The sequence below is a fragment of the Ictidomys tridecemlineatus genome, chromosome 14, assembly GCF_052094955.1.
Source record: "Ictidomys tridecemlineatus isolate mIctTri1 chromosome 14, mIctTri1.hap1, whole genome shotgun sequence".
Classification (NCBI taxonomy): domain Eukaryota; kingdom Metazoa; phylum Chordata; class Mammalia; order Rodentia; family Sciuridae; genus Ictidomys; species Ictidomys tridecemlineatus.
In genome coordinates, this window is record NC_135490.1 from 12,201,144 (window position 1) to 12,228,016 (window position 26,873).

Genomic DNA, 26,873 nt, shown 5'->3' on the forward strand with positions numbered 1-26,873 from the left:
CTGTCATTTCAACAAGTACTACTTATGTGAAAAGCACTATAGAAAATCCAGAATTTGAGGAGCTGCCATTGAGCTGGTACAGATAAGTGAGGTACACAGAACTAGGAGGTTATTTTAAGTGCCAAAAGGAAGATAAAAAGTATCACTTGAGTCAAGAGGTATTTTTTCTTTTTCCAGCCAGCACCATCAGGGAGTAATTGACCTCAGAAGTATTCAACGGGTATTTCTACATTGAACATGCCAGAGCAGTAGGAGGGTAGGGCTCTGCAGAAGGGGTAGGGAGTACATTCCAAGCAGAAGAAATGATCTGAGTTAGTTGTTGTTGGAAAGGGTGGCCCTGGACAGCTATTTAAGCAAGCATGGTTTAGTTTGAGCCCTGAGGCTGGGCTTTGTTCTGTGTGTCAGCCCAACAGCAGAGGATAGAGGGGTTGCCATGCAAGGTGGAGGCAGGATGATTGAGCTCATGGATTGTCACCTCCTCTCTCTGTAATGACACAAATCAAGGTGAGAGTGAAAAAAGGACAAAAATTGTATGTAGGAAATGTCACAAAAATAGAATCAGACTTGGCAACTAAGTGAATGTGAGAGTCGAAGTAAAAGATAACTCAAATTTTTAAGACCTTTGAATTTATAGATTGAACTTCCTACAAAAGTAAAAATTTTTTAATATTTTATTTTTTTAGTTTTAGGGGGACACAATATCTTATTTTACATTCATGTGGTACAGAGGACCGAACCCAGTGCCTCATGCATGCTAGGGGAGCGCTCTACCACTGAGCCACAACCCCAGGCCCCAAAAGTAAAATTTTTATAACAAGTGAAAGCTCCAGTATTTTTAAACAAACCATTAATTTCAAAGGAAAACTTGGACCTGAGAAATTATATTTTCAACTTATGTAAATGACATAAAATTATAAATATTAAAATTGAAAGTCCTTGAAAAATCACTAAGAAAAGATAAAAGAAATGTGTTAGGTGATATTTTTACAAGTTGTTGAGGATTAAAATAAATGAGATATTTGTGTAGGCTGTGCTGACAAGGGTTATACAAAGTGTTTAAAAGCTTAATTTTGCCTATTTTTATTTTGTGAAACGTCTGTAGGTGTGTATGCATGGATTGGCATTAATTTTGTCCTTGGACGATTTGAGCATATTGAAGAAGGTAAGTGTCATGTTTCCAATGAATGAGTCTAACTGGAAATTAAGGTTTTCTGTGTAATCCAAAGGCTTAAGAGGAGCTAAGTCTCAAGACGGTGCTGAGTGTGGGGGCAGAGCCAGAAGGCTCAGTCCAACTCAGTTGACTAAGCTCGCCTACCACTGGGAGGCTAGCCTGGATTTGCCTGAGCACTTGAAACCTTCCAAGAACACAGGCAATGCCCCACGAGATCACAGTGTTCTGGGTTCGTTCTGCTCCGGTGGACATTTCCTGTTCTTTCTAGATGATGAGGCACTTGTGGAGGTGAGCATTCCTGGTAGTGAGAACAGCCAGGCCATCATCCGGAAAAGAACAGCGGGCATTCTCGACATGGGAGGCGTGTCGACCCAGATAGCATACGAAGTCCCCGAAACTGTAAGCTTTGCCTCCTCACAGCAGGTTACTATCTGTACAAATTGCCTTCTGTTTGGTTTGGTTTTCATTTAACATGTCTCCATCCATTTTTGTTTTGTTTCCTGAGTCTGAACACATCTTTACTTGCTTGCTGTGGGCCCACCTTCTCATCCCAGGAGGAAAGAGGCTGCAGGAAGGAGGCGGGCCTCAGCCAGCCGCTAGCGTTTGTGCCTTGAGACCAGCTGGTTTGTTTTCTGAACTTAGACTTTTCTTTGGTATATGTCACTAGCATGCTTGAGTTTTTGTTTTATGTTTTCACTTCAGTCACTTCTTTTCTCAAGGTATTTAAAACTTAATACAGTAGCTTCTGATTTTTTAAGTCATAATTGGGGAAGATCCTTTCTTTTTAATGGCTCAATCAACTTTGAACTTTTCTGGAAAGAATCAAGGTTATCCACTACCCCACATCTCTGAATTGGTGGTTTGCTTGTCTTTTCTCCACACCCTTGAGCATTCTGTGTTATGGCCTGTGGTCTTCCACAGGCCAGGCAGCTGTGTACAAGGAACACCAGGGCCGCTTCCATGTGTTTTCCTGAATTACTATATGTCTCTATCGCTCGGTGTGGGTCCAGCTGGGAAGGACCACCAAAGCCTGGTGTCCTGCTCTATCCCCCACAAGTGGGGTGGGCAGACAGGCCTGTTCCTCACCAGGTGTGACCTTGTGTGACCTTGTGCAAGTCACACTGCTTCTTTGAGCCAGTTTGTTCTTCTCTTAATGTGATAAAAGCCCCTATAGGATGGGGTTAATGTAAAGTTAAAATAATGCACAGAATGTGTAATACACTTCCCAGCACCAAGTATGTGCTTAATCAATGTTTTTGGTGTCTTTGTTTCCTACTTCCCATTCCAAATGTCTTTAGAAATCATTATGTTCCATAAAAAAATCATGTCCCCACAATATAAAGCAACAAATACTATAAAGGAAGTTTGGTGAAAATTAGAAATGAAAATTCTATGAACTCATCATTTAAAAAATCATTATTAGTATTTTGGTGAATTTCTCTTTTTTTCCTATTTATAGTTTTAAAAAATACATTTGTCCTAACACTACTGTTTATATAATTTTGTGTCTCTTGTTTAGCAATGTATAGCATGTTCCTCTGTTATTGATTACTGTAATTAACTTAAGCTTCCCTTTAGATTGTATATTAAAACAACTTCCAGTTTTTTTTGTCTCATAGAATTGTAAAGGCCATCTCTGTGTATAGCCTTTTTTGTTTTTATATTTATTTCCATAGATTTACTAGGTCAGAGTATGAACTGTATCTCTAACTTCCTTTTTAGAGAGTCATAACAATACCATAAGTGTACAAAACACCTGAAATTTCCTAAGTCAGAATCATCATTTTGAATTATGAAGGATGCTTACGAGGATCATTGGGAAATGTTGAAGCAGAAGTTTGCTACTCTTAGATCCTTTCAAGACTCTACTTAGATCCTCTTTTTAAGAGAAGTTAAAATTGCTTTAAAATATTAAAGTTCATTATCCTGTGTCTTCAGGAGGAAGTAGCTAAAAACTTGTTAGCTGAGTTTAACCTGGGATGTGACGTTCACCATACTGAGCATGTGTATCGTGTCTATGTGGCCACATTTCTTGGTTTTGGTGGCAATGCTGCTCGACAGAGATATGAAGACAGAATATTTGCTAACACAGTTCAAAAGAACAGGTAAAGCACCTCCCACTACTTGGTAGTTACTTGTACACCTGGGTCTTACATCAAAAACAGGTCCAGGCCAAGCAGGGAGAGTTCCATCAGCAAAGTATGTCAGTCCTGGTAGCTTTGTATCAGCTCCCGGTGAGCTGGGAGAAGGAATGAGAAAGGGTGTCATGGTCCTGCCACCAGCCCTCTGGCCTACCAGCCTCCAAGGAGGTACATGTGTGTACTGTCTCTCCCTCCAAAGACCTGCACCTCACTTATGGAGGTTTCACCATGAGGCTGTACAATAGTGTTGAGCCCTGGGGAGTGCCGTTCCTGATGACAGCACTGGTGCTGTCCTGGAGGCTTGCAGCTACTGTCCACTCCTGACCTTGAGAAGGCTGGTACTTATGAGTTCTGGAACCTACATATACCAACCTGGGCAGCTGTCCAGTAGATGAGAGCCATAGTGAAAGGAGTTACTCAAGACAGAAGTGATACCAATGTCGATGGTTTTAAAAAATATTTAGCAATGAAACTTAAAAAAATGAGTTTATGTAAGATTCTGATATTTAAAAGATATGAAACAAGGCATACTCTGTTGGTTTAAACTTATTTTGTAAGTTTAAGTATATAGCAATTATGTATTTGAAATTCATCCATAATAACAGAAGTTAATTGAATGAATTTAAAAAATTACATTTAGGGTTATATTAGAAACCCTATTGATAACTGCGCCTTGTTTTTCTTTGCTTATTTTGATGAAACAATTTTAAGGGGAAAATTTTCAAATTCACAGGGCTAAGCACTAGTATACTTTCTTGACCAATTTGATCTTAATAAATATGTGAAGGCCTGAACTTCAATAAATACCAAGCTGGAGCTAGACACATTTGCCAGAAACCCAAGTATTTAAATAGGAAAAGCAATAAAAACCATGTCCTGTGTTTATTTCCAAAGCTAACTGAATTCTGTTATTTATAGCATTGGAAGTCCCATGGTTTGTTTTTTTTAATGGGAATCTAGCATGTTTAGGTACAATCATCTTTGTGATATTCTTAGAATATAAATATTTTATAAATTATATTGAAATTATTTTTGCAGATTTATTGAGCAGCTTCTTCAAAGCTATCTGAATTCTGTTAATTATAGCATTAGAAGTCCCATTTTTTTTTAAAATGGGTATCCAGCATATTTAGGTACAGTCATCTTTGTGATATTCTTAAAATATAAATATTCTATAAATTATATCGAAATCATTTTTGCAGATTTATTGAGCAGCTTCTTCAAAGCTAACTGAATTCTGTTAATTATAGCATTGGAAGTCTTATGGTTTTTTGTTTTTTTTTTAAAATGAGTATCCAGCATATTTAGGTACAGTCATCTTTGTGATATAATTTATAAAATATTTATATTTTAAGAATATTGAAATCATTTTTGCAGATTTATTGAGCAGCTTCTTAAAAAGTTAGGGTTTCCTTGGCTTTATTACCAGTTTAAAATTTTTGTTGTTGTTTAATGAACAGTTATTTTAGATGTGGGACAACTAAAATAGTAACATGAGGTATACATTTGACTCTCTTGGGTTTTTAATAATAATTACTAGTGTTTCACGTGTGAAGACTTGAGCCTTGAAGCACACTCTTTGCCATTTATGATGGTATTGTAGTCAGCCTTTTGTCGTTGCGACAAAATACTTGAGAAAAACAACTTTGGGTAAGAAAGATTTATTTGGGCTCATACACTCAGAGATTTCCATCTGTGGTCGGCTGTCTCCCTTGCTGTGGGCTGTGAAGAGGCAGAACATCATGATGGAGAGGTATGGAGCAGAGCTGTTCACCTCTTGGCAGCAAGGAAGCAGGGAGAACAAGAGGAAGGGGCTGGGGACAAGCTACATCATTCCAGGGCATGTTCCCAATGACCTACTTCCTCCAATTAGGTCCCACCCTCTGTGGTTTTCACTGTCTCCCAGTAATGCCATCAGATTATTAATCCATGAGTAGAGCAATACACCAAAGAGGTCAGAGCCCTGGTGATCCAGTCACCTTCCCAAGGCCCCTCCACTGAACAATGCTGTTATAATAGCATGACCATCTGCACAAGAACCTTGAGGGCCATACCACTATCACAGGTGGTGATCAATTTTGATTTTTCTTTAATTAGGTAAATATTTTCATGGCAAAAGTCTTTTTTGATTGCAATCAAGCACATCATGAGTAGTCCTGATCTGAGAAATATACTTGTTAGTTGACTGTCAGTGGTGAATATTGAGTTCTGGAATATCTAACTTCTAACAGCTGAATACCTGTCACACTCACATAAGTTCCTGGTGCCCAGTACCAACATCACTTCTGTTTTTTGAGCTTTTTTCTATCCCTCATTTGCTTGAAGGCACGAGTTCCCAGAAATCTCACAGGAAGTGGCAAGCCTGGTGCATTTCAATAAATAGGTCAACTTTCCCCCAGAGCATGGGGCACAGCAGAATCCCTGCTACTTGCTGCAGTTGGGATCAATAATTGATAAAAATAATTTTTAAAAATCAGTTGAAACAGGGCCTGGTGTGGTGGTGCACACCTGTAATCCCAGCAGCTCAGGAGGCTAAGGCAGGAGGATTGTGAGTCCAAAGCCAGCCTCAGCAAAAGCAAGGCACTAATCAATTCAGTGAGAGCCTGTCTCTAAATAAAATACAACATAGGGCTGGGGATGTGGCTTAGTGGTTAAGCGCCACTGTGTTCAATCCCTGGTACAAAAAAAAAAATTGAAACAGAATACCATAAAAATAGATCAAATCTTAAACTTTTTTTTCACTTAATTATCAGCTGATCTTTTTTCTGAATTAAGCTGTCTTCTAATTCACCCTCATTGAGATATCATTTTGGCTTTATTTAAAGAATATCCAGACTTAATAACATTCGTGAAGCAATCCTAGAATTTACTACTTTTTTCTAATTATTTTCTATCTTTCCCACTAGGGTTTAAAAAGTTTTCTAACAACTTGTACCTTTCATGTTGTTCTAAAGTATTTAGTTGATTTTCCAGAACCAATTAGTTCTTTTCACAGTTACCTCTCAGCTTTATACAGTTACAATAAAAGCACTGTTGACAAAATGGGGATAGGGAACAACATGGTCACTGGGCACTCTGTGGCCAGTAGCATCAGGCTGTGTTGCAGGGAATCGAAAATGTCAGGTAATCAGACAAGTTTTTTCATCTGGACTTGGTTGTGTCTGCTGCATGTGACTCTGCACTGTGAGTCTCCAAAAGGAGGTTGGGTGCCAGTTTTCCTAGCTTAATTATCTTAGAACCCTTTGTTGTTTGCATACACACAGTCTTACAGGACCTGTGTCCCACAGAGTGTGTTTGGATAAACACTGCTTTGCAACCACTTCTCCAAAATGTGGTACAGCATAGGTCTCATGATAGAATTGCTCTTTGTGCCATAGGCTTCTGGGTAAACAGACTGGTCTGACTCCTGATGCTCCCTATCTGGACCCCTGCTTACCCCTTGACATTAAAGATGAAATCCAGCAAAATGGGCAGACGATGTACCTGCGGGGAACAGGGGACTTTGACCTGTGTCGAGAGATGCTCCAGCCTTTCATGAACAAAACCAATGAGACGCAGACTTCCCTCAATGGGGTCTACCAGCCCCCTATTCACTTCCAGAACAGTGAATTCTATGGCTTTTCTGAATTCTACTATTGTACTGAAGATGTGTTACGGATGGGGGGAGACTACAGTGCTGCTAAATTCACTAAAGCTGCAAAGGTAAACCTTCCAAGAAACCCTGTGCTCTGCATGCTTTTGAGAGACCAGAGTGGACAGGAACAGGTCACGTCTCCCTCACCCTTAGAAGGGAAGCTGGAGTATGGGAGGTTGTGGTCCAGCATTAGGGAATCCTGTTCCCATGGGTTGGGGGAGATGAAAATAGTCACAGAAGAAGTAAAGAATCAGGCTGGGGATGGCTCAGCAGTGGAGCGCTCGCCTAGCATGTATAAGGCCCCGGGTTTGATCCTCAGCACTACATAAAAATAAATAAATAAAGGTATGTGTCCAACTACAACTAAAAAATAAATATTAAAAAAAGAAGAAGCGGCAGCAAATAATCCACCAGAACTGACTTCTACCCTGCACTTCAGTAACTGCACTGGTCATTGGGAACTTCCAATGTACTGTTATTTTTCTTCTTTGTCACATCTGACAGTCCTCCTGCCGGTCTTCCCATGCCTTTAGCCACCAGAACACTCCTGTCTTTTCGCGCTCCCTTCCTTTCTGACATTGTTCCTCAAGCTCTTTCAGAAGTTTCCCCTTCACACCCCTTGAGCCTTGGTGACCCTTGACTTCTACTCATGGCCCACTGACCTAGTTCGTGGATGGTTTTCTGGTGCACCTCAAGAAGAGTCTGCAATCCTGACTTGTGCGCTGCTGCCTACTAGATTTCACAACTCCAGACAAGCCCACCGTTTCTCCCCATCTGTCCCTGTTGTGCCACCATGGTTGATGATATAACCAATGGGCTGTTCATCCCCGGTGTAGGAGTATGGACTTATCTCTTGTTTGTTTTTTGTTGCTGGGCTTTCCCCCTCTCATAGGCTTGGTTCCTGGCATTTCTTCATGACCCTCTTGCCCCAGGCTGAGTGCATTCTCTCTTGCTGCTTGTCCCACCACCCTGTTCTCAGCTTCATTGTGCTATAAATAGAGGCTGGGAGAGAAGCCATGTGGAGGGCTCAGGTCTTCCATTCAGAAGCAGCACATGCTGCTCAGTAAACATTAGTGATTCATTTCATTCTGGGTAACTTCGGGAAAACCAAGTCCCTCTTTGCTTTTGCAGTCACTGTCATCTCCTCAGTACCTTCCACTGAGCCTGCCTCAGACACGGAACTCTGGGTATGTGATAGGCAGGAATGACCCTTCTCTTCGTTGAAGCGTTGTCTGTGACAGGCATGGAGGGAAACTAGATAGTTTCAAGGAGCTTGTTTCCCACATCCTGTGCAGGGGGAAACAGGGTTCCCCTTGGTGGAATGGGCTGGCTGAGAAATAAAAGCCAAGAGAAATAAAATAGCCTAAAAACCCCACAGAACACAGAAAGTAATTTCAAAAGCAGAGGCAGGACAGGCAAGCTGATCAGAGGAATCCGGCTTCTGGCAAAAATGGAGCCCACTTCTGCTTTATTTATATCGGGAAACATCAAAGGCCTTCCATAGAATGTTCATCACCAAAATAGGATTAAGGTGGCCTGTTCAGTTCCTAGCGGGATACGCCATCTCCGTACTACCAAGAGGGACCTTTCTAGCAGAACAGACAGAAAGGCCACGGGCATTGGGCAACCCATTGTGTGGGAGAGCCACAGAAGATTCCCAGTGCCGGGCCTATCTGCCCCTGGCTCCCATGTGAGAGAGGGTCCTCATGTGTTTCACAGGTGGCTTCCCGTAGGTGGCGGGCTTCTCTAGGGATTCCTGGCAGAGTGGTGGGGTAGAATGACCATGGCATTGCTAACCAGCCAGCACGCTGCGTATCTGGCCCTCACTGCACTGATGCCATGTTTCTTGGAAGGATCTGCTTGTTATGCAGATGAGTTTGATATTGTTTTTTAATTCAAAATGTTTTAATAAGTCTTTCCTGATGATTTATTTTGGGTGAAATTGCTTTTAGGACTATTGTGCAACAAAGTGGTCAATCTTGAGGGATCGCTTTGACCGTGGACTCTATGCCTCGCATGCTGACCTCCATCGGCTTAAGTAAGTAGTAGACAGTCAAGCTGCAGGTGCTTTTAAGGACCAGTAGTAGTTCAGTGTTGGCCCAGTATACATCCTTATTCTCTGCAATCACTATGCCTTTTTCATCTACCCTTGACTCTTCCATATGGGACAAACATTTGTTCCTGGACATATCAGACATAACATATATTCATACACACACACACACACACACACATATATTGGGGGGGGCAATTTTGAAATCCCCCTGTTTGTTAGAGTTATGTCAGATGCTGTCCCTTTCCAGGCTTCCTCTGTCTACTCACCCTGACCGCTCTTGAGTCTCCACGACACTCATCATACCCCTCTAAAGCATGGATCCTATTCTGCTTTGGTTTGTTGTTGTTTGTTGCCTTTTTAAACTTCCCTTTCATTATAAGCCACTCAAATGGAGCGATTGTGCCTCATTTACCATTACATCTTATTACATGCGTAGCACAGTGCTTTGCAAAAAATAAGCTGCTAGTAAACATTTAGGATCACAGAATATCAGAGCAGAGAAGGACCTTCCCGCCTTCTCATTTTTTTTTTTAATTCTAATTTGTTATATATGACAGCAGAATGCGTTCATATTACACATATAGAGCACAGTTATGTTTCATATCTCTGGTTGTATGTAAAGTAAATTCACGCCATTCGTGTCTTCCACCTTCTCATTTTGAAATAAGCTGAGGTCCAAAGAGTTAGAACTTAATGTTTTTTCAGTAAATATTGGAATCCCTAATGGGAAAAATTTGTCATGTTCATGGATTCAGTTATACCAAAACCAAACTTCACAAGCTAATCAATTTTGGCAGGTGAACTTATTCATGTTGTGGGGAGCGGGCAAGAGCCAGGTAATCGGCTGGAAATATGCAGCTGATTTGGCCACTCAGAGGGCTTGCCTGCTAAAGCCCGTTCATCTCTGTTCTGGGCCCATTCTGACATGTGAATGGCTCTGACTCCTGTGCCTGGTGTTTGTAGGTATCAGTGCTTCAAATCAGCCTGGATGTTTGAGGTGTTCCACGAGGGCTTCTCGTTTCCTGTTGGCTATAAAAACCTGAAGACGGCCTTGCAGGTGTATGACAAGGAAGTGCAATGGACCTTGGGGGCTATCCTTTACAGGACCCGCTTTTTACCATTGAGGTAGGCAACAGGTTTGGTAAGGAGGACCATAAAAGATGCTTCTCTCCAGTTCAGGGCCCGTGGCACCTGTGTTTTGTGGATGTCAGTGTGTTGCTCTCAGAGCTGCCCAGGGCAGAACTTAGAGTCTTTGACACTTCACTTTGGTCTCCTCCCCTCTTCACAAGGCCTTGCTTCCTTCCCACCCTGCTCACCCCACAATACACAGCACTTTGTGCTGTTGCCCGTGTTTGATTATTCTCAGCTGTCCTCTAACCTCTACAGAAGGGTTGATCCAGGGGTTCAGAGGGTTGTACAGGAAACCATTACATCGAAATGCATTTATCCAATGATTACAGAAAACACACTGTCATAAAGTGGTATGTGTTCTTTATTAGCACATTAAATATCAAGATCTGGCCCTAGAACTAGTTATTTCTATAATTTCAGTGTAATTATGAGCATCCATGGTACTTTGAGGCATCAATTACAATAATGAGATATTTCATTAATAACCAAATCATAGGTACTGCTAATATTACAGTAATTTGTTGTCTACATTCATGATTAAAGGAAAATATTAAATATTAAACTTCAGTCTGAGATTGCTGAAATAAAGATGTACATTTTGGGGACTGGAGTTGTAGCTCAGTGGTAGAGCACTTGCCTAGTATATGTGAGGCACTGGGTTTGATTCTCAGCACCATAAATAAATAAATAAAATGAAGTCCATTGACAACTAAGAAATTTTTTTTAAATGCACAAGTTTTTTTTTTTTTTAGTTTCCTGGTTCAGGTTTAGAGACTAGATGCGACCCCATGTTAAGGACCCTGTTTTCTGGGCATGTGGTCTGTGGCAGAGTGCTTGCCTAAGATGCACAGTTAAATCCCTTGTACCAGAGCCAAAACCTCTGGTTAACCTATAAATGAGATATCAACTCTTTATCCCATTTAATTGAGCATCTTCTAATCTTACTTTTAGTTGAATCAACTGCAAAAATTGTTCAGAGTAGGGTTACTGTGTGGTTTCACATTGTGTTGGCTTCCTTGTGTTAGTGAACCCCTCATAGTTCTGATTTTTGCTACCCAGTTTATAATGCTGGTAATTGGTAGGGACTCAGAGCATTCCTTCACGTGTTACCACAGACTTCCAAGTACCCTAGTGCAGCCTTACTCTCCTCCATCTCAGAGGTGGGGAAACTGAGTGTCAGTGGCCAGCTCTCAGCTGTGTCTAGGGTCAGGCCCATGCCAGGCCCCGCGGCTGAGTTCCTGCAGGCGTGGTTTCCACCCAGCCCCTCTTACCCTGTTTCTGTTGTGTTTCCTCCTTGGGCAGAGATATCCAGCAGGATGTTTTCCGGGCCAGTCATGCGCACTGGCGGGGCGTTTCCTTTGTCTACAACCACTACCTGTTCTCTGGCTGCTTCCTGGTGGTCCTGCTGTCCATCCTCCTCTACTTGCTAAGGCTGCGACGCATCCACCGACGCTCACCCCGCCACAGCTCAGCCGCAGCACTCTGGATGGAGGAAGGCCTGCCCTCCCAGAAGGTGGCCGGCACCCTATGAATGCAGGCACAGCTGTGGCAAGACTTTTATAGGAAAAGCCATTTTTGCCTCAGGGTTTCTCCTCTGTGTTCTCAGATGGTTTTATTTTTCCTTTCCCTTTTTGTTCTTTTAAACAAAATCCATTGTATGTCGGCCCTGCTGTCTAGAAAGTACACTGCCTTTAGCCGTTTTGAATACAGCTTTAACTGAGGAGTAGAAAAAAGGGAAACACCTGATTTTTGCTGCATAAGGTGTCTGCCAAAAATTAATGAGATTTGTGGGTTTTTCTTTAAGATATGGTAAATTTTCAACAAATGCACTTTGATTTTGGAGGCAGGTAGGAAAGATGCTTTCTGTCAGTCAGTGGAGATAGGACTGAAGATTGACACTTGTATGGAACCCAGAAGGCAAATTATAACCCTCTGTCTTTTTTGAAAGCTCCAACCTGAAGAGGGTGATATTTATTTTTTATTCATTGTGCAGGTCTGCCCCTGTGTTTTCTTTGCAGATTTAAAAATTCAAAATCAGTATGTCCAAAATAGATTTAAAAAAAAAAAAAGCACCAGGAGGAAACTATTTTTAAAACTGATAGTGAAAGATGTGAACTGTTGACCAGAGCGTGTGAAAAATGCTGAGGACCCAGAGAGAGGGACATGTACCCTGCACAGGCTGCTTTGCATCATTTGATCTAGGAAGTGCTCCTTGCTGTTTTCTTTCCTAATTGCAGGTAACTGCGTGCATTATCCAATCTTTCAGCATCGTTAGAAAATTTGTTTTTGAAAGAATTGGAGAATTCATAAAATTTCCCTCATTTTAATTAAACTTCATGAGAACTGAGCAGGTGTGTACTTCTAGGTGCTTCAGCATTTCTTAGAAGTTCATTTGTGCTTATTGAGTTATGCAGTTTTTTCCAATTTCAAGTTAGTATAACGTCCCCCTCCCACTCCCTACCCCCCGCCCCCTGTTAAAAGTTGTCTTAGCAGTTTTACTTACTAAGAAATTTTTTTTTAAATGCAAAAGTTGTTTTTTTTTTTTAAAGTTCATTTTCCTGGTTCAGGTTTAGAGACTAGACTCAACCCCATGTTAAGGGCTGCTTAGAGCTGCAACTGTGGCTGGCATGCCCCAGTAAATCCGGGCCAAGGAAAACTGTGAATTTAACACAAGAAGTAAATTTATATTTTGAAGAAAGCAGATTTGACACTTTAAGCAAAAACCAAAAAAGGACAACTGGATTGGCATATGCCTTTCACCTATTCTTAGTTTAGAAATTCTCAGTTTTTTTAAGAAGTTCTTTTATGAGAGTACGTGTTTGTACATTTCTGGACCCTAAAACGGTTAAATTAACGTAGATAGCAGCAATTGGTATTCTGAGAACCCATTAGCTATTTATTAGAAAATCATTGATTAGAAAAACAATTCAAATTCTGAATCCCTGTTTAAGCTAGAAAAAGGAGTTGAAATTTATCTTGATTGATTACTAATTATAAGACACAGTGTCTATTGATGACTTCAAAGATTACTGATTTGTAAAAGAAATGTGAATGTTTTAATTCTCTTCAAAGTGAATATTCTAGCAAAGAAGAAAGTTATTGGTGGAGAGTTAGAGAAGGCAGATGTTATAGCATCTGAAGTGCTGGCCGCCAGCCACTTAAATCCAGTGCAGTTGAGCTGCCGTCGGTACCCCAGGAGCACACTGAGCTGCGCCTCACCTTGAGTTCAGAGCCTTGTGGACCCTGGTGGTGTCATTGAGGAAAAGTAAGTGCAGTTACAGTTTAGCTTCTCTATTGCCAGCTAGTTGGAACAGCAGGGCCCTACCCTGTAGAATAAAATCTATAAATGCTTAGAGTTTGTGGTTTTACCTTTAAATCAAGACAAAGAGAAGCTAGCCCAGGAATAGATTTAAATAGTCCTTCATTAAAACTTACTCGCTTAAATAAACACTCTTGAAGCCTATAATTCCAGCAATTTAGGAGGCTGAGGCAGGAAGATTCCAAGTGTGAGGCAAGGCTGGGCAACTGTTTTCTGTACTGTCTTACAGAAAAAAACAAACAAAAATGCTGGACTGTCTCCTGGATTCAATCCAGGATGGATAAATGAATAAATAAGCAAACAAACACTCTTTTAAATGAGGAAGTCAATTTAGTCCAGCTCTGCATTTGGGGGGCAGAGTAGACACACAAAGGAGCTCTGATGTTAGCCTGCTCAAAAGATCCCGTTGCAAGAACCTACCTCATTCTCCAAAAGAAGTCCCCAGATTAGGGTTCCGCATTCCACACTACCTTGTACCTGATAAGCATGCACGCTTCTCTCACAGCTCCTTGGAGCAGCTGGGCAAACTTGCCAATCCAAAAGACCCTAGAGCTAAGAATGGTTTTTGTGTTTTTAAAGAAGTTTAAAAAAAATGTTGAAAAATATGCAGTAGAGACTATATGTGGCCTAAAATATTTGCGAAACGGCCTTTTACCATTACAAAGAATGGTAAAAGTTTTATGGGAAAAGTTTGGTGGCTGTGTTACCTTGTGGTCACTGCTACAAATACCTGAGTGAATCAACTTGTACAGAGAACAGACATTTTTTTTGGTTCACAGTTTCTGAGTTTTCAGTCTCTGATGGGCTGATCTTGCTGCTTTGGCCCTGTGTGAAGCAGCACATTGCACATTATGGTGGAGCAAAATCTGTCTGCTGGCTTTAAACCTGGAGCTAAGAGAGAGGAAGAGGAGGGGCCAGGGCCCAAGGACACACCCCCAGAAACCTGCCCCTGGGCCCACCTCTTAAAGGTTCTACTACCTCCCAGTAGTGCCAAAGTAGAAACAAGACTAAGCCTTCAACACACTATAGCTGTGGCCCTGCAAGAACAGTCTCATTCAAGAAAGGAAATAGGCATTCGTGGACACAAAAAAGATGGGCAAAAGAAGTAACCAAGTTTCAACCTTAAAATACTGGCTTATCCACCAGAAGTTAACTTCGTATCTTTGCTTTTAGATTATTTTTAAGATCAGTGTCCTACCAAATGAGGAAATCTGCCCCAACTCCAATTTTAAAAATAGTGCTGTTTAAGGGCGCTCAGTGTTATATTGAGAAAACTGCATCACAGCAAATTGTATTCCAGAGAGCCTCAGTAGTGTCTCAGAACTATGTGTCCCATGGAAGAGAAGAGGGCCACATACTTCCTCTAAGTGTTGCAGGGATGGATTTGAGGCCAGCAGAGGAGAAGCTTGCTTCAGGCAGAGGAGGGTTCATCCCAGTTCAGGATTGGCAAGGAGAGCGGCCAAGTCTATACTTGCAATGGAAAGCAAAAGAAATCAAACTGGGACTTGCTAAAAGCTTTGTCCAAGAAACGGTTTCTGTGATAATCTTGGTAGAAAGACTCCCCAGTAAAAGCTTATGTCCCATTAGCCATGTCATGTGCTCTCCTTTCTATGCCTCCAGGAGATGTTCTCACAGGCTTCACAGTCCATTTAGGGACATCACAGGAAAAGACACAGTTGTATTTGCACCAGTTGTTTTTGCGCACACACACACACACACACCCTCCCCCTGAAACTGCTGGCTTTAGGCAGTGCCTACCAGCTCCAGGGGCAAGGGACAAAGATGCTGCTCATGGCTTAAGGCCAGTATTGTCAGGGCTTTGCCTGATGACCCTCAAGGCTCTTGCCCCTGTCATCCACACCTCTGCACTCTAGCATAGCAAATGCTCGATGAACAGATATTTAAATTTTAAACTCAGGCCTACATAGTTTTCCTTATAAGGAGCATGTATCACTTCGCAAGAAACTGAAAAAGGCAAATGTGTTTTCCAAGCTTTAAAAGAAAATCTGCTTTAGAATTGTGTGTGGTCATGTGCAATACAGCAAAACTACCTTCGAGTAAATTATTTATTTATTTCAGTGTTTTGTTTTTTATGATATTGAGTTTCCCTTTCAAAAATGGATGATGTGACCAAACAAGGAGAATTCTTTGTTCTTTTACCCAAATCGTATTTTACAGTTAGGAATTACAAGAACTAGGGGAACCTCTTTAAATGTCTTTTGTTTAAGTGATGGTTTCCATTCAGAGTGAGAAAGGGTCCTGGGACAGGGTTGTGGTGTCATATCACCTTCTGCATTTGGTCGCCTTGTCGCACTTGCACACGGAAGGGTGCTGATAATCAATAACGTGAAGGTTCACCAGCAGCCCCTAGGTGTGTGCTTGCTTCTTGTGATTGAAACAGATTTCTCTCTGATATTTGAATCTTTTTACTTGTTAGAATGATTGGTCAAATTTGAGTCTAAGTTCAGTAAAATAAATTAAATCTGACTACACACTCTTTGTGTCTCATCTTGGGCATGTGGGCCGGGAAGCACAGCTGTAAGGGTCACAAGGTCTCTGCAGCCCGCAGCCATCACCAAGCGATGCTTGAGGAAAGAAACCCTAGGCAAAACCTAGCCAGTCACCAGCAGTACCGCTAGTCTGAAACTGCCATTTATAAGCTCCTCACCTTGAAGTGCCTGAAAGCTATATGTATAGACAGGAAAAAGAAAATTAACCAAGGTTTATGTATTGTACCATGGAAAAAGGCCAAAATGGAGTGACAGTATTTTGGGGCACTTAAAATGGAGTTGGGAGGCCATCATTCATCAGATCGCAGATACAGCTCAGCTGAGCCTTTAACTAGGCCAAACCACAGTTTCCTGGAACGTTGTTAACTTCTGCTGACTGGAGGGTGGACTCCTTACCCCACTACCCGGACACTGAGATTGCAACCAGCCCCTTTCTTATAGAACAGCTTTTCTTCTGCCAGCACCAGTTGAAGTTTCCCATCAACAAGTGGTGTGATTTCCAGCCCCCCTGGTGGCTAAAAGCTCTGAATGCAGTCTTCATTTTCTAGAACCTCAGAGCACATTCTCAAGAATGCTTGAATCTCTGTTCTCCCAGATTGCAATCCTAAACAGTCCAAGATAAATGTAATTTTCGTTGTTCTCAACTAGGTTATCATATTCTCGGTTGACAGTCTTACTGATAGTAACAACAAATGCTCATTTTAGGAGACACCATTGCAATTAGACCTAAACTTAAATCTGTGGTTTATTTTCAGAAAATTATTAATCTCATTATTGACATTACTAATAACTCACAGGAAAGATCAAATTAGAAGCTAAACTTTTTTTTAGCTCTTTTTAGAACATATAAATAGAGGTTTTCCTGGAGGAAGAAGGTGGGCCTGAGCCATACCTGAAAATAGACATAGAGACAGATGGCAAGCCAAGGGGGCCAGCTGTTAAGAACCACACAAGCCCCACAGTGTTCCGAAGGAGCCAGGGAAAGGCAAAGGCAGTATGGGGGGGGGCAGTTAGCACAAAAGTGAGGTGCCCAAGCCATGGACAGCAAGAACAAAGTTAAAATAGAACTTGCTTAAGTCACTTTGAGGCAGTATGATCCATGTGGGACTTCACACCTGAGGGTAAATATCTTAAAATATCTAAGACAACTAAAGATGTCTGAATTTTCATTCCACTTGGTAGAGGGGAAGTACCTATATCCAAAAGCTGACCAGGCTAACAGATCAGAAAGGCGTGGTTCTGGGTTTTTGTTTATTTTCTGTCTTTTTAGTCTTTTTATGAGTTTGGAATGCACTCTATGGATCTTTTTTGTTGTTTCTGAGGGGTTGGTTTTGTTTTGCTTATTTTAGATCCTGAAATGCTAATGGTTTGCACAGAAGGGGTTTTGGCCATCACGGGGACCTGGGAGCCAAGGAGTCCATGTCAGCTCTGTCAGAGTTAGAATGTCTTCTTTTATAAGGGTCATCAAAAGACAAAGGCCTGCCCTGCTAATCCCAAAGCACAGCATAGCAGATCTGGAAACGTAATACCTTTTAGAGTCTTACAAGCTCCTCAGGCTTCTGTCTGCCTCCTCATAACAAAGAAGAATTTATCTGTTGATGTATTTTCTCTGTTTTTAACTAAGTAGCCCCCCTCCCCCTGCACATGGCCTCTTTCTGTTACTGTGCCCATTAAGACCCAGAGACCTGCTCTAGGGGACCCAGGCTGGGGGCTCTCTGGCCTTTGATCTTTGCCCTTCACCTGATCCTGTTTGGCAGGGGAATTATATCTGGGCTCCAGACGTCATGGCCACTTGACCGTATGTCACATGGAGGAGACTCAAACAAGAAACCAGACCTTAAAAAGGATTTCTGCCCAGAGAAAAGTACTGAAAGCTCCTCACAGAACACCGTGGTGACAGGCACAGAGACGGGTCACTCTAAATACACACGCTCACCCAAGTGGAGGGAGAGGCGGCTTTCACTCCATCATCAATGACTGTCTTAGGCATTGTGTTGTGGGATTCCCGTGTGTGACAGAAAGGGGAAGAGATATCCTATGGCAAGGACATCAGAGGACCAAGGATGGCCTTTCTAACTCCCAGCGTGAGGCTGACTTTCCTTGTATTCTTTCAATAAAGTATGTGCACAGGCTGCCCCTGCTGTTCTCTGGTTCATCACTGGTAGTGTGAATTCCGCTTTTCACCCATTTTTGCTTCAGAGTTCAAAGCCAGCTACTCCAAAAAGATGAATCATCCTCTTCTTGGCTGTGGTTACCCAGGACTTAAACTCCAGGAACCAAGCTTAGCACTTTCTCCTCTTAAGGTTTATCTCCACTTGGACTAACTTTGTTATGCCAGAGTTTAGGTTCAAAAAGACTGAGACACTTAAACATTTAATGGACTCTACTTAGCTTGTGAAGTTCTTTTATTCTGGTTATGGCAGCACAGGAGAATTTTCTGGAAGTTCCTGGCCATTCTGCTATGGGTTGAATGTGTCTCCCAACATCCATGTGTTAGAAATGAAGTCCTCAGTGCAACACTGTTGAGGGTGAGAACTTTGAGAGGCGATGAGGTTGAGTTGACCTCAAGGTCAGCGTTATCTCAGCAGTGATTTCCTCGTGGAGAGAGAGGCTCTGTTATGAAGGTGTGTCTGGCCCCCTCGCCACTCTTGGACACGCTCTCCCTCCATGTGATGCCCTCCATGAAACTGTAACAGCAAGATCTCACCAGATGTGGCCTCTGATCTTGGACTTCCCAGCCTCTAGAACCATGGGCCAAATAAACTTCTCTTGTTTATAAATAACCCATCTCTGATATTCTTTTATAGCAACATAAGACAGACTAAGACATAGGTATAGTGTTCAATTTACATCTTTAAATTCCAACTTTCTCTGACTCTTTTGTCCATCCATGTATCTGTCCTATCTCTGAACTTCCTTGAATGTGAATCAATGCAAGGGTCCTGCATTTACTTTCTTTATATTTATAGCTAACCCAATGATGAAAATACCTTGTAGCACATAATGTTTCCTAAATATTTGTAATCTTAGCAAAATATGATTTATTTTTCCAGACACCTCTTTAGGCTTCTAGAATATGTGCAGTAAGTCTCTCAAAACTGCCGCAGTCCGGCTGCAGCAAAATAACCGGAAGGGGGTGACGAGGAACTTGTGTACATTGATACAGCAGGAGTGGGAGCCATTTATTGTAGGACAACAGAGGTATTTATACATTCCACACAGCTTATCTTAATTAACATAAACTCGATACAGCAGTCAACCAATAAGGAATCTCCAAACTTAATGGCTCACTGGCGCCACCTCACAAACCACTCCCTCTGGCAAAATGCCAGGCGCCATCCTGACTTGTTTACAGACTCTAACACAAAACCCTTTTATTCTTGGGGCTGGAGTTGTAGCTCAGCGGTAGAGAGCTTGCCTTGCACGTGTGAGGCGCTGGGTTCGATTCTCAGCACCATATAAATAATAAAGTAAAGGTCCAATGACAACAAAGGTCATATTATATATATATATATATATATATATATATATATGTATCTTTTATTATCAGTCTTTGTTATTCTTCCAGATTGCAGTTTTGTGCAGCTTTAAGACCACATGCAGTGCGATGGGGATGGGGGTGGGGGCAGGGGGGGTGCCCCTCACACTCAGACATGGTTCACTTCTGATTTAGGGTTCTCTAGAGGTACAGAATCAACAGGAAGTATAATTATAAAAGGAGGACTTATTAGATTGGCTTACCCAACCAGAAGCTGGATAGTCCACAATGGCGGTTGGTAGGCTGCAGAGCTGGAAGAACCAGTAGCTGAGTAGTCCAAGAGGCTGAAGCCCCAGAACAAGAGGGGTCAACGGTGCTACCCTAGTCCCAGACGGAAGATTTCTGGAGATCTGCTTCTGAAGAGTGAAGAAGCGAGTCCAGTATCCTCAAAGGATCACAGCAGCAATCAAGAACCCATCCAAGAAGAATCAGCTAGCATCTCTGCTGCTTTCTTGTTCTTCTAGTTTTTATTCCATCCAAGCCATCATCCTATCAGACAGTGCTGCCCACGCTTAGGGAGGGTCTCCATTTCAGTTGGCTATCCCACCTGCCAATCTTCCTAGACACACCTCATTGACACACCCAGGAGCCTCTTAATCATCGGCATATCTTAATCCAACCAAGTTGACAATTAACCATTACAGCTTCTCTCTCCCACCTAAAGCTAAAGGAGCACTGCGTCCTCAAGCTGTGTGTAGAAAGCCTTGGGAGAACTGGGTTGACTTCCAGTTTTCTTTTATCTTAACCTATTCAGACTTGAAGAAAAGGGCAGAAAGCCTAGAATGAGGGAGTGATTGTGGAGCAAAGGAACACTGATGTTTTCTGAAGCCCAGTCAGAGAAAGTGATCCCTTTGTATTTGTCTTATTCTGCATGTAGCTTTAGCAATTTTTTTTCATTCTAAATCGTCCTTAAAAAGTGAGTCTCTTGGGCTGGGTTTGTGGCTCAGTGGTGGAGCACTTGCCTAGCATGTGTGAGGCACTGGATCCCCAGCACCACATAAACAAATTAAATAAACAAAATAAAGGTATTGTGTCCATCTACAACTAAAAAAATTTAAAAAGCAACTCTTTTTTTTTTGGAGGGGGGATGCCAGGGATTGAACTCTGGGGTGCTCCAACACTGAGCCACACCCCCAGCCCTATTTTGTGTTTTATTTAGAGACAGGCCCTCATGGAATTGCTTAAGGCCTCATTTCTGCTGAGGCTGGATTTGAACTAGCAATCCTCCTGCCTCAGCCCCTTGAGCCACTGAGATAATAGGCGTGCGCCACTACATCCAGCAAGTGAGTCTCTTTTTAATCCTCCAAAGCACTAAAGGCATGGGGGAAATGGTGGGTTTGACTATGTCAAAAGTAGGTATTTCTGTTCAACAAATGGCAGACCAAGAGGGTAGTGACTAAAATTGAAATTTTCAACAAGAAAAAGGAAATCCAAAAGAAAAATTAGCTATGCCAGTGGTGCACAGCAAAAGCCACCACCCTATGCTACTCTGAAGTGTTGACAATGAGGTGGGGGACAGTAGCTTAGGTGTTTTGTTGGTGTCGACTGCTCCATGGCACCCTGAAAAGCAAGCTGGCAGTGTATTTAAGTTACTGGTGAAGGGTCCCCTGACCCAGAGAGCACTGAAGTGCATACCCCAGAGAAATTTCTCCCCAGGTCCACAAAGGGATGTGTGAAGTGATGTTCTGGCAATGTTTGGCAGTCACCATGTTGGGAGCCAGCAAGGTCTTGGCTAATTAAAAAGAGACTTTGCATACTATGGAATACTGTGCAGCCAGAAAGGAGAGCTAGAAGCATGTACAGAAAAATGGGTAATGGCTCTTAAAAATATTGTTGAATACTGTAAGAAATGAGATTTGTAGCTTAACGCCATGTGTGTAAATGTCAGGCACACAACACAGTATGTCTTACAAGGATATGCGCATTTGACAGTGGCTGCTGTGTTGAGTCAGAATTTAAATGGGCTGTAAGTGTAAATATATACCAGATGTCAAAGACTTAGTTTTGAAAGAGTTAAGTATCTCAATTTGTTTATCATAGTTATGTGGGCCGTGATAATAATTTGGATATATTGAGTTAAATAAAATATGTTTCAGTAGTTCCCCACCCCCCTACCCTTATCTGAGGCTTTGTTTTCCACAGTTTCAGTTAACCTGCAGTCAACTGAGGTTCAAAAATATTAAGTGGAAATTTTCAGAAATAAACTAAAGTTTTAAATTGTACACTGTTCTGAGTAGTGTGATTAAATCTCTTGCTGCCCTATTCTGCTCTGCCCAGGACATGAATGATCCCTCTTTCCATTGTATCCATGCAGTATACACTACCCACCTATCACTCACTTAGTAGCTATCTTGGTTATCAGGTCAACAGCTGCAGTATCATAATGTCTGTGTTCAAGGAACTCTTTTATGGTAGCCTAATGCTACATCACAATGGCTGTATCATTCATTCACCTCAGTTCATTTCATCATAGAGGCGTTTACCATCTCGCCTCATGGGTGAGAATAGTACCAAGAAAGATGATAATAGTACAGAAAAGATATCTTGAGAGAGACTGTACTCACAAAACTTTTACTATAGCATATTGTTATAATTGGTGTACTTTATTAGTAGTTGTAAACAACTACTAACCTTACTTTTACTACTAATCTCTTACTGTACCTAATCTATATATTAAACGATATCATAGATATGCATATATAGCAAAAAATATAGTCCAGTACCTACACTGAGTACTATCTGTGGTTTCAGGTATCTGCCTGAGTCATGAAACATATCTCCATGGGTAAGGGGGGGCTACTGTACTAGATGAATGTTGCCCCTTTTAATGTGGACATTGGACCACTTTAATTTGCCTATGTGGCTCATGGTGTATTTGTGGTAGCACAAATCTAGGTCCTTTTGCTCCTCAAAATGTGGTCCTTGGACCAGTGCATTGACGTCACTGAATCCTAGTAGAAGGGCCCATCTCTTAGGTTGGGCCCAGGCCTTCTGGATCAGACCCTTCCCTTTTCACACCCTCAGTCATTCACAATGGGCGTCAGTGCTTGAAAAGCACTGCTCTAGAACAGGGCTCAGAAAAGCTTTTCTCTAAAAGGCCGACAGGATCTACTTCCGCCTCGCAGGCCCTGGGACCACTGTGGACAGATCTCCCCCTGCCTTTATGGCGTGAAGTGAGACATAGGATGCATGGCCGCCTATGGAGTCCCACAGTGGGCCAACCCTGACTCTCAACCCTATGTGGCGCTGGGCCCCATGTCAGGGGAGGTCAGCCTACCTCCAGGATACACCAGCTGGCCTTCATTTCTTCCAGAACCCTCCTCACAGACCCTATTTCCATTCGCCCTGCATGTAACTTGGAGGACCCTGAGGACCCCTCCTCTCTCCACACCAACTGTAACGAACAGAAGAAACCTGGAGGCCATTCTGGACCGTTCCTTCCTTGTCACCCTCGCTGTCCATCTGGTCAGTCACTGCTCAAGTGCAGGACCCACGCCACTCCCTGTCCCCTCTTCCTCTCCTCTTTCTGTCTTGCTCTACTTCAATCCTGTGGTAGACTCCTAGCTGAACTCTCGACTCGGCCATTCCAGCCCCTCTACTCAGCCAGAGTGACCTTCCCAAGGCGTCTGGCTGAAGCCCCTGCTTCAGGACAATGGCCAACCTTCACGCTGGCCCTCTGTGTCCTGGTCTCACCTCCCCCCCAGCTCATCCCCCCTTGCCTTGCTCAGTCCTACCAGATTTTTAGATGTGGAATGAGCCTTTTCTGCTACTGTTACCTCTGCTGCCAGGTTCTCCTGTGTGGCCCTCTCGGAAAGCCACTCAGCCTCTACTATTTAGCCTCGACCTTAGCCGCTCTTGGGAAGTGCACTGATTTGCTAGAGACATAATAACCAAGTACCACAAACTGAGTGGCTTAAAGCAACAGAAATTGATCCCCTCGCGGTTCTGGAAATCTCGAGTCTGAGGTCAGAGCCCCACAGGGCTGTGTTCCCTGGGGTGCTCTGAAACCCTTCTTCGCCTCTTGCGGTTTCTGGTCATGGCTCCTTGGAGCTCCTTGGCATCCTGAGGGATCACTCGTTTCTGCCTCTGTCTTCACGTGGCATTTTGCACTCATAAGGCCACCACCTGTCCTATTGGATGGAGCCCTGCCCTAGTGACCTCATCTTAACTTGATTACATTTGCGAATCCTGTTTCCAAATAAGGCCACACTCAGGGCAGCAGGGTTGGGACTTTAGCATAACTTTCTGGGGGGACACAGATCCCTGTCTAACAGGAAACCTGCTCGCCTGAGTTCAGGCCCTTCTCTCTGACCCCATGGCGTCTTTCCACACTATCTGTCATGAAAGCATCTGTCTGTGTGTGTCATCCGCCCTCTGTCCACCCCGAGACTGTGAGCTCCTTAGGAACAGTGACCTCGTGTCTTCTCTATTTCTTTGCCCAGCGGCCTCTCTCCCGTATCATCTGTTGTATCTGGTGGAAGGAGTTTAGTGGTCAGAAAGCCTGGCTGTGGCCCTGAGTCAGAAGGCCCACAGGAGGTGTCCCTGTCGTCCCATATGTGGCCTCTCCTCTAGAGTGTGAATAAAATGTCCTGCCCCAGAGAGGTCGGGGGCTCCAGGCAGCCGGGAGTGATGGAATCCTGCGGAGCTGAGTCTGCCATAGGCCCCTGCAGCCACACTTTTCCACCCAAGCTTTTATTTCCTCCTCCATTTTTCTTGGCCTAAAGGTCCTGGCCACAACAGCCGCAGCCTTAGTCACCCTGTCAGGATAGTTTTCTCTGGTGCCTGTGGTGGAGTGGGGAAGGGAGCCAGTCCCGTGTCCCCTGATCCGGGCCTGAGATCAGCCTGTGGTCCTGCTTGAGGAAGATGTCGCCACCTAGTGGCCAACAGTCCTTCTGTAAAGGTCGCATCCTCTGTGATGTCAGCACAAGCTAAAAGTAGTATTTTTACCAGAAGTCCAGAGATGTTGCCTGAATTGCACAAAGTGACACAGTAAAAGGACACTTCCTACCACCCCTCACTCCCTGATTCTTGGGGCGCTACAGTGGCCTGGGTCCACTCAGTGCGCCTGCATGCAGCCTGAGTCTGTGCCCTGGGGCTCTTCCCTCTCCCCAGCCAGTTGTTCCCACTGTCAGTGGCTCCCCAGAGAAGAGGGAGCCGCAGGACCCGGAGAGCTGAGGAAGGGGAGGGGGCACGCGGGTGGCAGGACATATAGACCAGCCCTTGATCTCGGGAGGGCCCAGTGGAAGGCTGCAGAGAAACCCACTTCAGATCCATGAGTTGGAATAGCAGCAATGCTAGTTTCCTGTGGCTTTTAGAACAAATTATCACAATTGTGAAATTTATTCTCTCACAGTTCTGGAAGCTGGAAGTCCAAACTTAAGGTGTCTGCAGGCATGTAACTTCCAAACCTCCTGACAAGAATCCTCCCTGTCTCATCCATCTTCTAGTGGTGGCTGGTGGCCACCATCCCTGGCACTCTTTGGCGGTGGCAGCTTCACTCCCGTCTCCAATCCCTGCCTCTCTCTTCACATGGCTTTCTTCTCTGTATCTTTGCATCTGTCTCCTTCTAAGGACACCAGTCATTAATTTAGAGTCCATCCTAATCCGGTGTGATCTTATTTCAACTTGGTTACATCTGCCAAGATTGTTCTTCCAAACAAGACCATATGTAAGAGTTAGGACTTCAACCATCTTTTGGGGAACACAGTTCAACTCACAATAGGAGATATTCATTCATCAAGCACCTCCCAGGAAGAAATGGTTCTTCAGATGAGATGGTTAATTAGCGTATTAAGGGACTCATCAGAAATGGAGGGAAATCAGTGTCAGAAATAGACAAATTCACTATTGTAGTAGGTTGATACACACTTCTCCCAACTACTGATAAATCAAGCAACAAAAATCAGTTTACCCCCTGCACTGCTTCCACACGCTAAGCAGAGCTTGACACTGTAGGCGCTCAGAGAACACACACTTCTGACGCACATGTGGGAATCTGCAAAATCGGAGCTGAACAAATGTTAAGCAATTAGTTTCACACAGACAGCATTTTCTGACTTCAGACTCATTAGGTTAACAACTAATGACAAAAGATAAAATTTTTAGAAAATTAACTATTTGGAAATTTTAGAACATTTCTAAGTAACTCATACAATGAAGAAGAAATCATATTGGAAGTTAAAAATTAGAACTGACCATTCATGAAATAACACCTCTTAAAACTATGGGATGCAATCTTGTTTGTAGAACAACTGTGGTCTTAAAAGACGTATATTAGAAGGTCTGGGGATGTGGCTCAGTGGTAGAGAGTTTGCCGAGCTTGTGCAAGGTCCTGGGTTCTAATCACAGCACTGCAAAAAATAATAATAATAACTAAACAAATAGAGCATAAAAGATAAAGTTTAGTAAACTAAGCAGAAAAAAAAGAACCACAGAGTAAATACAAAAATAAAAAGAAGGAATCAAGGGTCAGCAAAGCCCAAAGTCAATTCTTGGAAAAGGCTGATAAAATGGAAAAAAAAATTGAGGAGGATCATTAAAGAAGAAAAAAAGAGGGCAGAAATAATTTTAGGAATAAAAAGAGGAAGCATATGTCAGATTTTTTTTTAAAATTATGACTATCTTCATGACACTGAAAATTTGGTTGACCTAAACAAAATCTTATACAATTATAACTTACCAAAACTGATTCCAGAAAGAATAAGGAACTTGAATAATCCTACATTCATAAAAGAATGAATTAGTAATTTTAAATTATTAGTAATTTTAAACTGATGAGCCTAGCAGTTTTACAGGGAAATTTTACAAAATATTCAAAACACAGATGATTCTAGTCTTAATGCAAACTTTCCTAGATAATATAAAATAGAGGGGAAAATCCCCAATTCATTCCATGAGGCTAGTATCACCTAATACTAAAAGTAGCAGGAGAGGGCGGTAGGAAGAGTAAAATACTAATAAATTTATGTAGTTCAACATGTTAAGATTCAAGAAGAAAAACAGTCTGATCATGTCCATAGCCACAGGAAATGCTTGTGATGAAATTCAACAGACTTTGTAATAAAAATCTACCTGTAAACAATGAAGGTAACTCCTTAGCTTGTTAAAGGTTGTCTACCACAATTCTTCAGAGAGCCTAACTTCTCATGGTGAAGTGAGTCTCTGCAAAATTAGAAGCAAACCTAGCATTCCCACTACGACCATTTCTACTCAACCGTCTTACAGAAAAATAAGGTTATGCACAAGACCAGGGGGTAAAGTAGAAGGGTTGGAAAGGCAGAAATTAAGCCATCACTTTTCACAGATGATATGCTCATCTGCATTGAAAACCTAAAAGGGTCTTTTAAATTATCAGAATTAATAAGAAAGTTTAA

General features: G+C 42.5%; 1 protein-coding gene across 4 annotated transcripts in view; it reads left to right on the forward strand.

The window, feature by feature from the left end:
- Entpd4 (ectonucleoside triphosphate diphosphohydrolase 4) overlaps positions 1–15,944 on the forward strand; it is a 29,353-nt gene extending 13,409 nt beyond the window's left edge. For 3 of the 4 annotated variants that reach the window (XM_078030874.1, XM_078030876.1, XM_078030877.1), the window contains 7 exons: positions 1,103–1,162; positions 1,440–1,594; positions 3,110–3,276; positions 6,690–7,014; positions 8,899–8,984; positions 9,966–10,127; positions 11,436–15,944. In XM_078030874.1, coding sequence (XP_077887000.1) covers positions 1,103–1,162; positions 1,440–1,594; positions 3,110–3,276; positions 6,690–7,014; positions 8,899–8,984; positions 9,966–10,127; positions 11,436–11,664 — 1,184 coding nt within the window. In that variant the 3' untranslated portion in view covers positions 11,665–15,944. The remainder of the gene's footprint in view (positions 1–1,102; positions 1,163–1,439; positions 1,595–3,109; positions 3,277–6,689; positions 7,015–8,898; positions 8,985–9,965; positions 10,128–11,435) is intronic. The other variant, XM_078030875.1, reaches the window with a different exon arrangement.
- Positions 15,945–26,873: the final 10,929 nt, after the last annotated feature.